This window comes from Mercenaria mercenaria, chromosome 10 (genome assembly GCF_021730395.1).
Source record: "Mercenaria mercenaria strain notata chromosome 10, MADL_Memer_1, whole genome shotgun sequence".
Taxonomy (NCBI): Eukaryota; Metazoa; Mollusca; class Bivalvia; order Venerida; family Veneridae; genus Mercenaria; species Mercenaria mercenaria.
In genome coordinates, this window is record NC_069370.1 from 7289557 (window position 1) to 7304298 (window position 14742).

General features: G+C 34.0%; 1 protein-coding gene across 2 annotated transcripts; it reads right to left on the reverse strand.

Moving 5' to 3' along the window:
* Positions 1-1567: 1567 nt before the first annotated feature.
* On the reverse strand, positions 1568-9789 carry LOC123559985 (uncharacterized). 2 transcript variants are annotated; one of them, XM_053552219.1, is made up of 3 exons: positions 9689-9789; positions 6910-7455; positions 1568-6418 (listed from the first exon to the last, which is right to left on the reverse strand). In XM_053552219.1, the coding sequence occupies exons 2-3, from the start codon at positions 7436-7438 to the stop codon at positions 5970-5972; spliced, it is 978 nt and encodes a 325-aa protein (XP_053408194.1). In that variant the 5' UTR covers positions 7439-7455; positions 9689-9789; the 3' UTR covers positions 1568-5969. The 2 variants fall into 2 exon arrangements, with proteins under 2 accessions (XP_053408194.1, XP_053408193.1); XM_053552218.1 differs by having other exon boundaries at positions 6898-7455.
* Positions 9790-14742: the final 4953 nt, after the last annotated feature.

A 14742-nucleotide genomic window follows, 5' to 3' on the forward strand; every position in this document is an offset into this window, starting at 1 on the left:
TTGTGAGGTGCTCTTGTAAATTCTCTTCTCGTAGAGCTTGTTTCAGTGCTAATCCTTCGAACAGGACATGCATTTTTCATTTAATGAATATCAGAGTGTATCGGAATCGTTAACAATAGCGCGTACGAAAATTTACTCAGTTGACTGTGACGATAATTTTTTCAGCAGTAGCAAATGTAACTATTAATACAAGGAAACTACATCGAAGTGTATTCGTGGATGAGTACACGAGAAATAATTATGTCAACAATATACATAAACAAAGCAGCCTATATACTAGTAGATAACGTTCCGAAAACAAACAAACAAAGCTATACATTGTGACACCGCCTTTTTACATTCACTGATAAAACACCACTGGGGAGTATTGATTGACAGTGCAAATAAAAGCTATCCCCGCCAGAAGAGTACCTTACACATGTAATGGTAACAAAAGTGTTAAACACAAACTTGCCTGTACGAATATACTAATTTTCCATTAAAAAAGACAATCACAAACCATAAAGTATTTACTCAATTACTTTGCGGAGACAACTGCTGTGGAGATTTTGCTTGAATAAACAGGACAGAGGACAATAATCAAAGTAGGTCAATCCCAGTAGCCTCAATAATGTCGTGCCATGAAGTAAACTACCTGTTACGTCAGATAAAATCAAGGGGAAAAGCATAAAGTCAATTTGTTAAATGGCTGAACACCAAGCACCCAATGTGGCTTAAAATAGTAGGATCGTTAGCTTTTTATGACCCATTTTAGACTTTCATGATTTTAATGAATACAGCTGGAAAATTGCCATGACCATATATCTTACAGCATCCCGTTCGAACTCGGGTCGTGATATACCTTGTCATAAAAGTATCACAGACAGGTTTTAACTTCTTGGTGATTTTAATACCGCTCATCGTTCTAAGGTCGCACACTGTCCCTATATTTGGTCGTTTCTTCCTCGTTGTCTTTATACTTTGCATAGTCTCTGTAATGTATTCATGTGTATATGTCAATCATGTACACACCCATACATACGCTGCTCTCGGGTTGCGGTTTGAAAGGGCAGCGTGGTTCTTGTGTTAGATCCCCAACATTTTGGTTGAGTTTAACGTCACACAAACAATTATAGGTCATATGGCGGCTTTCCGGCTTTGTCGGTGGTGGAAGACTCTAGGTGCCCCTCTGTGCATTAGTTCAAAACGTCATCACGAGCACGCACCTGGGTAGAACCAACCACCGACCTTCCGTAAGCCAGCTTGATGGCTTTCTCACATGAAAAATTCAATGTCACGAGTGAGTCTCGACTCGAACCCACATCAGTAAGGGGGAAAGTGGTACATAGTCAGCGACCTTAACCTCTCGGTCACGGAGGCATGCACCTCCCTTACTTTTAGGATAACTAAGAAAAAGAATCAAATCGGAATAACGACTTCCTTGTAAAATATTGACGTACTCTAAGGACACCATGTAGTGATTCTACTCTAGAATTATTATTTTGATAATCACATGCCTTCAAGCCCTGTAAAATTCATTTAAAATTCAACTGAATTTGTTAAATTACGGAAACAAAATAACGAAACAAGTAGTTCTTGTGCTGTATATTTTCATAATAACTGATAACAATATGTATAAATCTATAACACCTTTATGGAAACAAAATAAATAAACAAGTAGTTCAATAAAACTGGCTTGTATTTTTTCGAAATAACAGATAACAAAATGCATAAATCCATTACAACTTACGGAAACAAAATAAGTAAACTTATTGTATATATTCATAATATTTTTTTTTGTTGGATTTAACGTCGCACCGACACATGATAGGTCATATGGCGACTTTCCAGCTTTAATGGTGGAGGAAGACTCCAGGTGCCCCTCCGTGCATTATTTCATCACAAGCGGGCACCTGGGTAGAACCATCGATCTTCCGTATGCCAGCTAGATGGCTTCCTCACATGAAGAATTCAACGCCCCGAGTGAGGCTCGAACACACATCTATGAGGGGCAAGTGATTTGAAGTCAGCGACCTTAACCACTCGGCCACGGAGGCCCCATGTTCATAATAACAGATAGCATGAGCATAAAGCTATGACAACATTACTAATTAATTAGTTCAATAAAACTAACTTGTATATTTTCAAAATAACAGATTACATCATGTATAAATCCACCACAACTCCTAAATATCTCGCTGCCACAGCAGCCTTCAAGTGTCTTGTAAAATATAAAGAGAAGTAAACATAACTTCTTGTTTAATAAAATAAAAAACCTGATGTTCCTAATATAAAAATAAAATGTTAAATTTAAAAACAGTTTGACTAGGAATGTAAATGTCATATCTAAATAAAATGAATAAAATATGAGATTATAAAACAAAAGAACTTGATATTATTTCTAAAATGTATATACATGTATTACGTCTGACGCATGGAAGCAACTATACAATTTGGAAATATATTTGTAATGAAAGTCTTACATCAAAATTGTATATGATTTAGCATGTAAAACAAACAATTCTTTCATATGAGTTTTTCAATGGTCTTAACAAATTATATATCCGATATTTTTCATCCAGTGAAAACAATTATATCTGATATATTTTCAATGTGAAATAATCATGTATAATTCATTGTAATATTTAAATATTACACTAAAATAAAAATGTCAACGCAAATTAGCCTTTTTGGTCTTAACAACAGAAATGTATGCTAACAAAACTGATAATTTCATGAATGTTTTAGATAGAACTTGTGATCCCAGGGTGATTGCATCTAACATTATCATATACATGTATTATTATATCACAAAAAAACCGTGACACAAGGTAAAACTTAAACATAACATTCACGCCATTTTGTGAAACATGTAAATCATGGTTAATTTAAGAAATAATTAAGTCCAAAAAGTGATTTGTTATTGAATAAAACCATTGTTTGGAGTTCAGATATGAAGGATTTGTACGCATCTTAAAGACAAACAATAGTTTTATTCAAGAAAAAATACTGTTTGAGACATATTATTTCGGTTCTAACACGATATCAAGGATAATCTAAATCCATGCCGATTTTGCCTGTTTAGTGCGATTTTCTTTTCTAGCACACCGCTTTGACGTTGGAAGCTTTGGCGCAAAAATTACGACGTACAAACAGTTATTTGTTGCACAATAACACATAGTTTTAATGTGTTTTGTTTAACAGGAAATACATCTGGTCGTGTTAGAATAATATATAACATCTATATTTCTAAGTGGAAATAATTAGGTACTGGCATCATATTTATTATAACATTTATTCTGTACAAGATCCATTACTGTGCTTGAGGAGTTATTCTTGATATGTATATACATTTTATGGTATACAATATCTTGTTGTAATCGTGAATTTTAAGGTAGTGGACCTGTTATGACAACTGGCAAATTAAGTATTCTAGGTATGCGATTTCGGCGTTTTCCGAACTTTTACTGACAGCAATGTGCGCGTTCAGCTACATTTACGTCCGAAGAATTCCGAATTACATCACGATAGTACGTAACCATGCGAAATTCCAATACATTAACTACATGTATAAAACTTTGCTTATATTGGTTTTTACACTTTCAATTATCGATAACTGTAGAGCTACCTTTTACATACTAAAATGTAGCAGGGCTCTGATAGGTTCCCTGTCGACAAAGTACACAAAATACCATTAAACAAAAAGATAAACTTATGACATTAAATCCCGATATTAGTCAAGAAAAAACAAGCTGATATCTCCTAGGAAGACAACTTCTTGTTCTTCCAAGTGCCTGAATTGCGACGAGTACACTTCGGGATAAATAGAACCAGATACGTTCCCCCCAGTACACTGCTCAAAAGTTTTTAAGAAGCTTGTTATATATCGTATGGATGCTTTCTCTGCTTCTGATTGAGACCAAAATGAATTAATAAAAGTATATGTGCATCCATAATGTTTCAAAGTGCAAAAAGATTTGATTATACAACATCTTAAATTAGATACAGACTTATAGGAAGTCAACATTTCACTGCTTAAGTTTTTGTGAAAAGAACTGAATATTAGTATATCATTTTATAGATGTGTCACTTTAAAGAAAAACTATTACAGAAGCCTTTTTGATATGTTAATGAATATTTGATTGTTCTCTCTTTTATGTGTATATGGCGTGGAAAATAGGTTCATTATAAATGCTCGAGAGAGGACATCGTAGCGTCGCCAGAGTATTCCTAATATAAGTCCCGGTCTAGCAACACAATTTCTCATGTGTATACTAGTATATGGCACTCATCGTGGAATCGTGGGGTTGTCTGAAAATACTTTCTTTACTGACTGAGCTATCGGGTCAAATATAAATGTTCTTGCCTTTTTTTTAAAGTCCTCTACCTTGAAAGTCATAAATATGTTTGAAAGTCATAAATATGAAACAGCAGATTTTTCAATCACATTTAAGTTCTGATATAAAAGAAATCAGAAGTAAATTTTATTTAAGTTTATGTAGTCCATGCAGAGTCTAGAATAGTACGCGTCACTTATGATGACACTGCAATATACACATCAGAACATTGTGGCATATAAACTACGTAAAGACTGGAGTTTGGAAGATCTTATTTACTGTCATAATAGAATCTAGTTGACATTTGTGATGCCTACAACAGAGAAATTGTAAAATACACGACCAAATATAAATGCACTGATGCATTGATGTTGAACTGTTGAACTGGAAACTTATCGGTACTGTCTAGACCGGCAAACATTTTCTCATGAAGTTTCGGTAAAAACATAAAGAGTATTTAGTCGGCATATAACGGAAGCAGAGTAGAATCTCAGAGTCTTTGTTTGTTTTGCTTTGTCGGCATATAACGGAAACAGAGTAGAATCTCAGAGTATTGTTTGTTTTGCTTTGATGGTTTTTTTTTTAAATACATGTACTACTAAACACTGAAATGTTGAGTATTTAGTCGGCATATAACGGAAGCAGAGTAGAAGCTCAGAGTCTGTGTTTGTTTTGCTTTGTCGGCATATAACGGAAGCAGAGTAGAATCTCAGAGTCTTGTTTGTTTTGCTTTGATGGTTTTTTTTTTAAATACATGTACTACTAAACACTGAAATGTTGAGTATTTAGTCGGCATATAACGGAAGCAGAGTAGAAGCTCAGAGTCTGTGTTTGTTTTGCTTTGTCGGCATATAACGGAAGCAGAGTAGAATCTCAGAGTCTTGCGCCAAAATGACAAAATGTCCCAGATTTCATGTAGATATAAATTTTACAAAGTTTGTTAAATAAATCCTCCGACGTTTCTGAAAATCAGCTATTTTGTAACAACAACAAAAGCTTTTAGGTTTCATGGATTAAAGTTACAGCAGTTTTGTTAGGTTTCAATAGATGCATTTTTGTTAGGTTTCTATTTTTCTTGCAGAATTAAATATGTATTGAAAACATTTTGTTCTTGTCGTCTAAATGAAACTGAATACTTATAAAGTAAAACTGATATTATATCAGTAGCAGTGGAGATAAATATTATAAGAAAATATCCATACGATGCTGACATGGTAAAAGCTGTTACATAGTGCTTCTTTAAAACCTTTGTGCAGTGTATCATTCATTTCATGATCAATCTTTTGTTCCCCTTCCATCACCCCCTACAACTGCTTAAAGAAGCTGCTGCACAAGTTGAGTAATAATTCGTCTATTAATATCCTCCCTCTCTCTCTATATATTTAATATATACTTAATTGACGCCTCTCTCGTCTATCAATATCTATCTATCGTCTATCTCCTCTCTCTCTATAATAATAATAAATCTATAAATGTTTAAATCTTAGTAAATACATAATTACTAAATTGACGCCTCTCTCGTCTATCAATACGCTCCTCCTCTGTCTCTATAATGATAATAAATTTGTAAATGTAAATTTGTAAAATAAATCTTAGTAAATTAAATCTTAGTAAATACATAATTCACCTTACTAAATTGATTTGTAAAACTCCTTACAGTCCTTGGTACATAGGCCGCCTCCTCCCGGTCATCACCAGATCTGATACTTGCTTTGAAAAGTCTGATTTGTTCTGCTGTGATTGGTAATACTGTATTCCTTTTATCGGAGCCCATTCTAAAATTGATTTTTTTGCGCCCTTTTCAACCCATACAGGCACAACCCAATGCTCAAGGCCTTCCATTTCCAAACTTTGATGTAACAATATTTCCGCTTGCCGGCGTCGAAGTTTGTCATTAGCATAGTTATGTGTGACAAAAAGCAAGACTGTGTTACACTGTTCATGAAGCGATGATATACTCTCCATTTCAGTTTTCTGCGGATTGATGTGTACAAAGTTATCAAACGTTAGATCTGGAATGTCAAGTTTTAATAAGTCGTTTCGAAACACCATTGCAGTATCGTAATCGTCATCTGAGCTGTGAACAATAAAATCCTTGTTACCTATCAAAATTAAATTAAAAGTGTAATTAGAAGAAGGCTGATGTCAACATTGTATGATACATGTCCACCTCCCCTGAGAAAATAATAAGTAAACTCCAAAGTAGAGTAATAAATAAAATAATCTTGTTGATGATGTATACCAAGTCTCAGTTTAATTCCACGGAAACTGTTTGAGGAGCTGTCATACATCAAGTCAAGGAAGGGTCATTACTCTAGAAAATATAATCGGACCTGAATACCGAAATATGCGTTTGTCTAACTCATATATGATAAAGTATGTAAGTATAACTTCGGTCTTTTTGGTTGCTTTTTAAACAAAATTTCTATCGTAATCGTAATCGAGACGGATCGGAATTATCATCAGATGCATCGTTTAGTTAAGTTTGGTGTTGTTCAATAGCAGCCGACAGAGAAATGCTTTAAAAATTAGAAGCTTAAACAGTTATCGCCTGAATTATTTATGATAAAGATGAACATACCTTCAGACTTACTCTGTAAATAGTTTCTGTTTTCATCTCTTTCGACATCGCAGTTGGGTAGCTTTTGTTCTTCATTCCCAGGAACATAATTTCGTTTGTTATTTTGCCCTTCACTAAGATCAATTAAAGAATTTTTCCAGGTATTATCGCAAGCTCGTTTTGCCAGTCTGAGTGTTTTATTTTTGTTTCTTGTGGCCTTAGCTTTAACTTTTATTTCAGAATCTGAATTTGAATACGTGTAGGACTTGGTTTTGTGGATTTCGATTTTATCTGAATGATCTGCACCGACATGCTCTAGCTTTTTATCAGTATCGAGTTCAAAATAAGTACTTGATTTCTCTGTTGTGTTGTCATCTTCATATACAGTTCTTATTTTTTTCATATCCTTATGTACAGGTTCTGGTCTAAATGCGGACTCCTCTTCGAAACACATACCGGGACTGTAACAAGCTCTACGTTCGTATAAATTCGTAACTTTACTTTTGTGCCGAAGAATAAGTTGTTTATTGGTCAAGATTGTTATTACTTCTGCTCCCTCCATCTGATGATAGCTGGAGGCTGAAATTCAAATCGAATACAAATTCATTTCGCGTTTATACAATAATCAGATTACATGAAAACATTAAGGCCCATTAACAAACATTCTAATTATTTGGACAAGAACATATGTTTATTTACCCTTACCTTTTATCTTTTACTATATTGAAAATTTGTCGAAGGTAGGTAAAATCAAGAAACACAACGAACTAAACTATTTTAGAAGTGAGAATTCGACTGTGGTAAAGGATATATTTAAAAACAATATCAATTAAAACATAAACTGCGTGCTGGCAGGGTACAATAGCGGGTAGGAGGGGATATTGATTGTCAATATCTTCAATTACGCCATATTCAAAGGTCGCAACTCCAGAGCGACAAAGGTTATATGCCGCTCTTTTATAGAGTTTGGTAAGAATAGTATGCACCTAAATTTAAACATTCTGACAAAGTTTGGTGACCGTTCGATAAGACTTGCTGAAGTTATTTCAATGGGCAACGTCCGTTTTTGCAAGTGTAAGTATATAGCAGAAATTCGGTCAGAAATATGCTTCCGTGGTGTTGTCTAAAATGTCCCTTAAAAAGATCCAATTTTTCCATCTTTAGCGCATTTACACCTAAACAGGAGACTTTATGGACATTATTTCACTCGTGGAATGTAATTTACATAAAATAAGACACTTTTCCCGCTTGTTTTCGTGCTGCTTATTTGAAAACGAAAGTAGGACGTTTATTCTGCGGACCGCTTTCAGAAATGCGACAGTAACAGGGTACTTTCAGCTGAATTATATTTCTCTGCATACTACTCACCACCCCTTTTTCTTTTTCATTTTCTTGAAGCAAATGTATAGAGATCTTGTGGAACATAGGTCTACAACAGAGTGAAAATCTAGAAGCTGTGTCATTGAACTGAAGCAGGTGAATTTTATATGAAACAAAGTACAATTTCTTTTATTGATATATCTGACTGGTTCTCATGGACGATATATTATGACAGTATACATTGCGACAAGTTTGTGAAAACTGGATAAGTAACTATGTTTAGTAATTCAATGGCTATAACCCAGAGCTTATTGAACAACCCGAATGTTTGTCAAACGTTGAGGAGATGTTATGCTAATAATATTGTGACCAAAGGTTTGAAGGATAGACCTCTATAAGCTAGGCTTTTGGCCGCATCCCTTGTATCGTTGTTAATGTTAATGTCTCTGTTGTAACCATGTCGATTTGTCTGAAATAAAATATGTTTGAACTATGTCACTGGAGGAGAACTACTAAATTAAGAGAGCGGACTCTATCAGATCTCGAAAATCTGAAAGTTATTCGAAGACCTTTAGGACAATTCATCTGTCTATCGATCTTGGCCTAGATATATTATACCCATTAATGTTGTGACCTGTTTTGGTGAACTTTTGATAAGAATTACACAAGTTACAGAGCGGTCAAAACTCCAGAGTGACTTTAATGGTCCCCTAGAACGATTCAATTCACTATCGATCTTGGCCGATATAGTATGCCCACAAATATTTTGACCAAGCTTGATTAAAATCGGATTCAAACAAGTCAAGTTAGAGAGCGGACTCTGTCAATATTAGAATATTTCATAATTAAAGGGATATAACTGCAAACCCACCGGTGCAATCCTACTATTTTTCGAACTTGGTCACTAATTTTGCAAGTAAACATTCTGACCATGTTTGGCAAACATTTGATAAGAACTGCTGTAGTTAGATGGCGGACAACTTAAGTGGACGCCACCCGCCGCCGTAGGTGATTACATATATAACACGCCCCGTTTCTTGCACGTATAAATCAAATACAAAAGAAATGTCCCAATTTCTTCATCAAACAATAAGTACATACTTTTTAAAAAGATAGAACGCAGTAAACAAATTAACCTAAAACACTGCTCTGTCGACCATTTTTTTAACAACTATTTATCACTTGTTTGGCCTTGTGGTGTGTGGGTAAATGACACATATGTGACTTTGTTGAGTGTTTGGCGCTGATGCCTGGGTAATGCAGTAATTCTCTTAACATTCCTGCTTCAAGTTCATATCGATACGATGTTATGTCAAAGTTCTTAGATAAAAAGAGTAAAATTCTATTCCTGCATTGAAAAGGCAAGGAACAGGGGCGGCGATGGAGGGCGATAGCAAGCTTAAATAACAATTTAGATGATTCTGAAATTCGATCAGTTAGATAACACAAGTAAATTAATTTAGAGTAAAAGAAACTGCAAATTATATTTTACCTTTTCAAAAAATATATATCGTTGTTTTAATCCAAAAAAATTGTTAAAGCAAAAGTAGACCTGTTTGTTACTAAAAATTTTCGATGGTACTGGTGTTATCTACCTTGTAGGTGGCGCTATTTCTTACCATTGGATCAACTATCATTCACCAGGATTAATTTTGTGTGTCTACAACGCGAGCACTTTTACATTTTATTTGAAATAACACAAACGGTTATTTGTTAATGCAGGTAGATAAAGGGCTTTTGTCGTTATATACAAATGTTACATATAGTTAACTTATGTAAATGCTAACCGTGAAATTAAATGCCCTAGAATATATCATGCCTTCACTGATTGTCCTTGACTGTGTATAAATAGACTTGGCAAACGTGCAATTTGTTGACCGTATTTATAACTACTTGGGTATCATTTTGCAAATCTTATCAGTTAACGTTGAAACCATGTAGAAAAAGTATGACTGTCTATTTGATAATCTAACTTATAATGTGTATATATTTCACACAAGATTAGCTTTTGTAAAAGCTAGTTAGTGCAGTGGCCTCTAAACATCAATTCCTAAAGAACCTTAACAGTCTTCTATGTTTGCTATATTTGTCGCAAATGTAGCTTGACTTAAATTTACAACTACAGTGAAACACCGCTCGCTCGAGCATCGATGACTCGAGCACCCGGGCTCGCTCGAGCAATTCATGTGGTCCCGGCCGATTTCCTTCTATTTTCTATGTGATATTACCATGGCTGGGTCGAGCATCGATAACTCGATCGCTCGAGCATGACACCTGGTCCCTGTGTGTTAATTTACTCTTTGTTACTTCTGGCTAACTCGAGCAGAGGTGTCAAATTTTTTCACACCTCCGGCGGTCAAAATGTGTCGGTTAATTAAACATTTTCACACACCGTTGAAATTGCGTAGTCTATTCCCAGACTATCTTAAATGTTTGTTTGTCGGTATAGTTGATCTTATGATGAGAATAATTATTGATAAAATCTTAAAGAAAAGTTTTATTGATCAAATATCGATCAATTACTGATTACTTAAAGCATCTTGTCTGCGGGATCGAGAAGATAGTTATGAGATCTTAGTATTTTAATCAGCAATTGTTTGCATGCAAATGAAGGAAATAATATAGCCGTTTCATAAAATTCAGACGATAATTATGATATGCACTTGTTGATGAATAAAAAAAAAATCTTAGTTGTTTCTTCACATGTGCCATTTACAAATTATATATTGAAACGTCTATCAATAGATAACGTTTGTAATACGTTTGTTTTTGAAAAATGTCACAAGTATGTTATTATTACGCATCACCGTTTACTCTGCAAACGGTCCCAATGACAGTTGGTTAAACAAACTTTAGTTTTCTTCGTATGTTGGTCAATGTTTGGGTCGCTCGAAACCATGGATAACTCGAGCATTTTGCTCATCCCCTTGCGACCTCGAGCGAGCGGTGTTTTACTGTACCTTTAAATGACTTATTACTGCAATTAATCCCAAAACACATACTATATTAGTAACTATCAATGGTATACAATTGCCATTTAGGAAGACCCGCCAGAAAAAAGAGGCAAAGAAATTGCCTTAAATGACAGTACGTTTTCTAAGGACAATAATAAGATCATTCCAAAACAAAAGCCCAATGTTAAACAGTGCATTTCGCTTAAAAATCCCGATTTTTGCCATAAATGTTAGATCGCAAAGTAAATAAATACAAGAAGTTAAATACATAGACCTGATGTAAACGTTTGTCGCCGATTGAAGATAGATATAAATGACGTATATTGTATAGAAATAATGGCTTTTTATCTCAGCTGTCAATTAGGCGTGCATGATTGTACCGGTTTATTTATATTTTGTTTATTTGATATCTGTCGCAGATCGATATTTTGCTTATGCCTTTTTGGCACACGTGCAATTTTTAAGTATATGTATATGTCTATACAGAGACATAAAGAATAGTTAAATATGCCAATACATTCAACCCCTGTCTAAAAACTAAACTAAAGATAACAACAAAGGCAGAGAAAAGTATAATACAAATAAGTAAAATGTACCAAGAATTTGAATTATGCAAGTACATGTATCTTCAAAAAAGATAAGTTAATGGATAATTAATTCATATACATCTGCTCATTTTATTATTCGTGTACACGGGGACGTTATATACAGCAATAGAATTGTTAATTTAATGTAGGGATAATACACGTAGTTTTGTGTATTAACATCTGCAGAAGCCCGTGGGGTTGCATGTGACCGAGACCGAAAGTGTATTGTCGCTATTCTTGCATAGAAATCATTATACGACGACTAAATGCATTGTTTTCGTATGTGGTGACTTTACGATTCAGGTACATTGTTTAATTACCATTCTGTTGTTCTTGGAAACGGTAAACATGTTTTAAATATCCATAACCAGGGCCCAGAAATCAACTTCAATTCCAAAAACATGTAATGAAGGTTTTTAACCAATTTTTGACATTATTACAAACATAAATTACCCATATTTTACATATCACTTCAAAAGTTGGTAAACAGAACACAATTTCAAAAGTAATAACTTTACATTCGAATTATTTTGAGTACGAACACATTTAGAGTATGGATGAGTACGAACGTAGTGACAAGCTTTCAAATGTTTTATCCGAATTCTTCGCGAAATTAGATAAAAACAATCCGACTGATACTTACAAACATCATTAAAATGATTCCTAAAAACGAACAATAATTGCGTGTTATACGCAGTTCTTATACATTCATGGTTATCAACAAAAAATGAATCGACTCTAACGTCTAAAATGAGGTGTAAACAAGGGTGGAGCGAGTACATTCATTACTGTGGGTAGTGCGTTCGGTTTTGGTAACTAATACAGCGAAACATACTATGGATTAGATTGCATCTTTATGCTAAAAGAAGAGAATGTTATGGAAAATCAAGACGCAGATACCAGATGTTAATCTGCGCAGAAATACATATATACATCCCTGACAAAGCATTTCCAAAATAAAAATCATGTATCAACAGCACGTAATTGTCTTGTTTGCGCACGATTTTTCTCCCGTTAATACATTGGCGGATCAAGTAAAAAAGTAGTTTTTATGCAAGAATGATATAAATAAAAACAGCTAACGTGTATTTATTATCATTTCAACTCACGTGAAGAAGGTTCAAAGCCATCTTAATTGTGGTGAAATATGTGCAATTTTCGTGTATTTTGTAAAGCTGATTAATGAAAGAGCAACTAGATAATACATGAAGGTTGTATAAAGGGATATAAGTCAATTTATTGTGTACTAACCACCTAAACTTTAGCATTGGTGTCTAAATTCCTTACCAGTAGATGAGGAACTAGTGTTGACGGCGGTTTTACTATTTTTATGTTTGCAGAGCAAAACATGGACCTCCTTTTGCCATTATATACTAGTACGTTGTCCCCTCTCGAAATCATAAACCGTACGACAATACACAATCATATACCAAGGGAAGCAATTGGGAAGATTATTATTTCGTTGCAATTTACTTTTCAAGTTTAATCTGTGAAAGTTCGATAGGCTTTCAACAAGGTAGATCAGCAACAAGCAAATTTGCCCAACATAATTTATCCCTGATCACATTCTGCGACGTGAAGAATATAGATAGAATTTTTAAATACAATATCAAAATGAGGTGCTGGTTGCAGTTAAACATAACAATCTAAGACTTTAAGATTTAATATAAAACAGTAAAATGCATGTATAAAAATATAAATATAACATATCAAAAACAAAATGTGTTTACCCGTAAGAAAGTATCAGCAAAATGCCAAGAAAAACAACTCACATATGAAAGAAAAAAGTCATATTTAAGTATTAACAGTACATAATTCTATATAAAGATGATATTAACATGTAAAAATGTATAAAACTGGCGGCTTCACTAGATAACTTAACGAAATATCCAACGACAAAATATAATTTGCAAAAATGGAAAAGTATATTTCTTTGCGTGCTTTGGGCTTTAAGGAAATCTACCATTACCCTTTTAAAATTACATTTACTACTGAATATTACGGTGCCCCTAAAGTGACATGTTACGCACTTTTTTCCACTTAGACAATGTGAGACTTTTTTTATTTCATCAGTTCGTTTAAACGAAATAACTATTTGATTTCGTTTTGTTATTTCGTTTAAACGAATTAGTTATTTCGTTTGAACGAATTAGTTATTTCGTTTAAACGAAATAGTTATTTCGTTTAAACGAAATAACATTTCATTTAAACGAAAAAACTAATTCGTTCAAACGAAATAACTAATTCGTTTAAACGAAATAACAAAACGAAATCATTTCGTTTAAGTCTCACATTACCATAATGGAAAAAAAGTGCGTAACATGTCACTTTAGGGGCACCGTAGAATATTGCCATTTTACAAAAAAAATAATTGATAGAAATGTGAACTGCAAATTGACGACTGAATTTAAAATTTGTGTTTTGAAAAATATTTGAACTACATTTTTGTCACACAAAATGCATGAGCATTCGGTGCCCAGTGGTTAAGGTCTTTGACACGGAATCTCTTGCCCCTCACTGCTGTGGGTTCAGGACCTCAGTTGGATCGTATAAGTTTTACAGTCTTCCTCCTCTATGCAAAGCTGAAAATTCGCCATATGACATATTATTGTGTTAGTGTGACGTTAAATCTAACAACAACAACAACTAATAAACAGCATAAAATGCATTAAAACAAACTGCAATTCAGAGTAATCTAACATGTTTTAATTAAACATAATCTTCTAGTTTAAGCAGCTAAACACAGTTTGATATTAGAGAGGTTGAAATTTCACATTTGTATGGATATGTGTTTGATTCAAAAGGTGTCTGAGTCGTCAAAATTGTGAATTTTGCAATGCAGTGTTCATAATGTGCTTAAAACTCTATAGGCTTTAGCGTTTACATATAGTTGTCCCTACACACAAGCGATGACCTGGCCTCGTGTTCAAAAACATTTTCATTCTCAGCTGAGTTGGATAATGAAACTTTATTTGTCATTTATATCTAAATTGCATGTCTGAAAT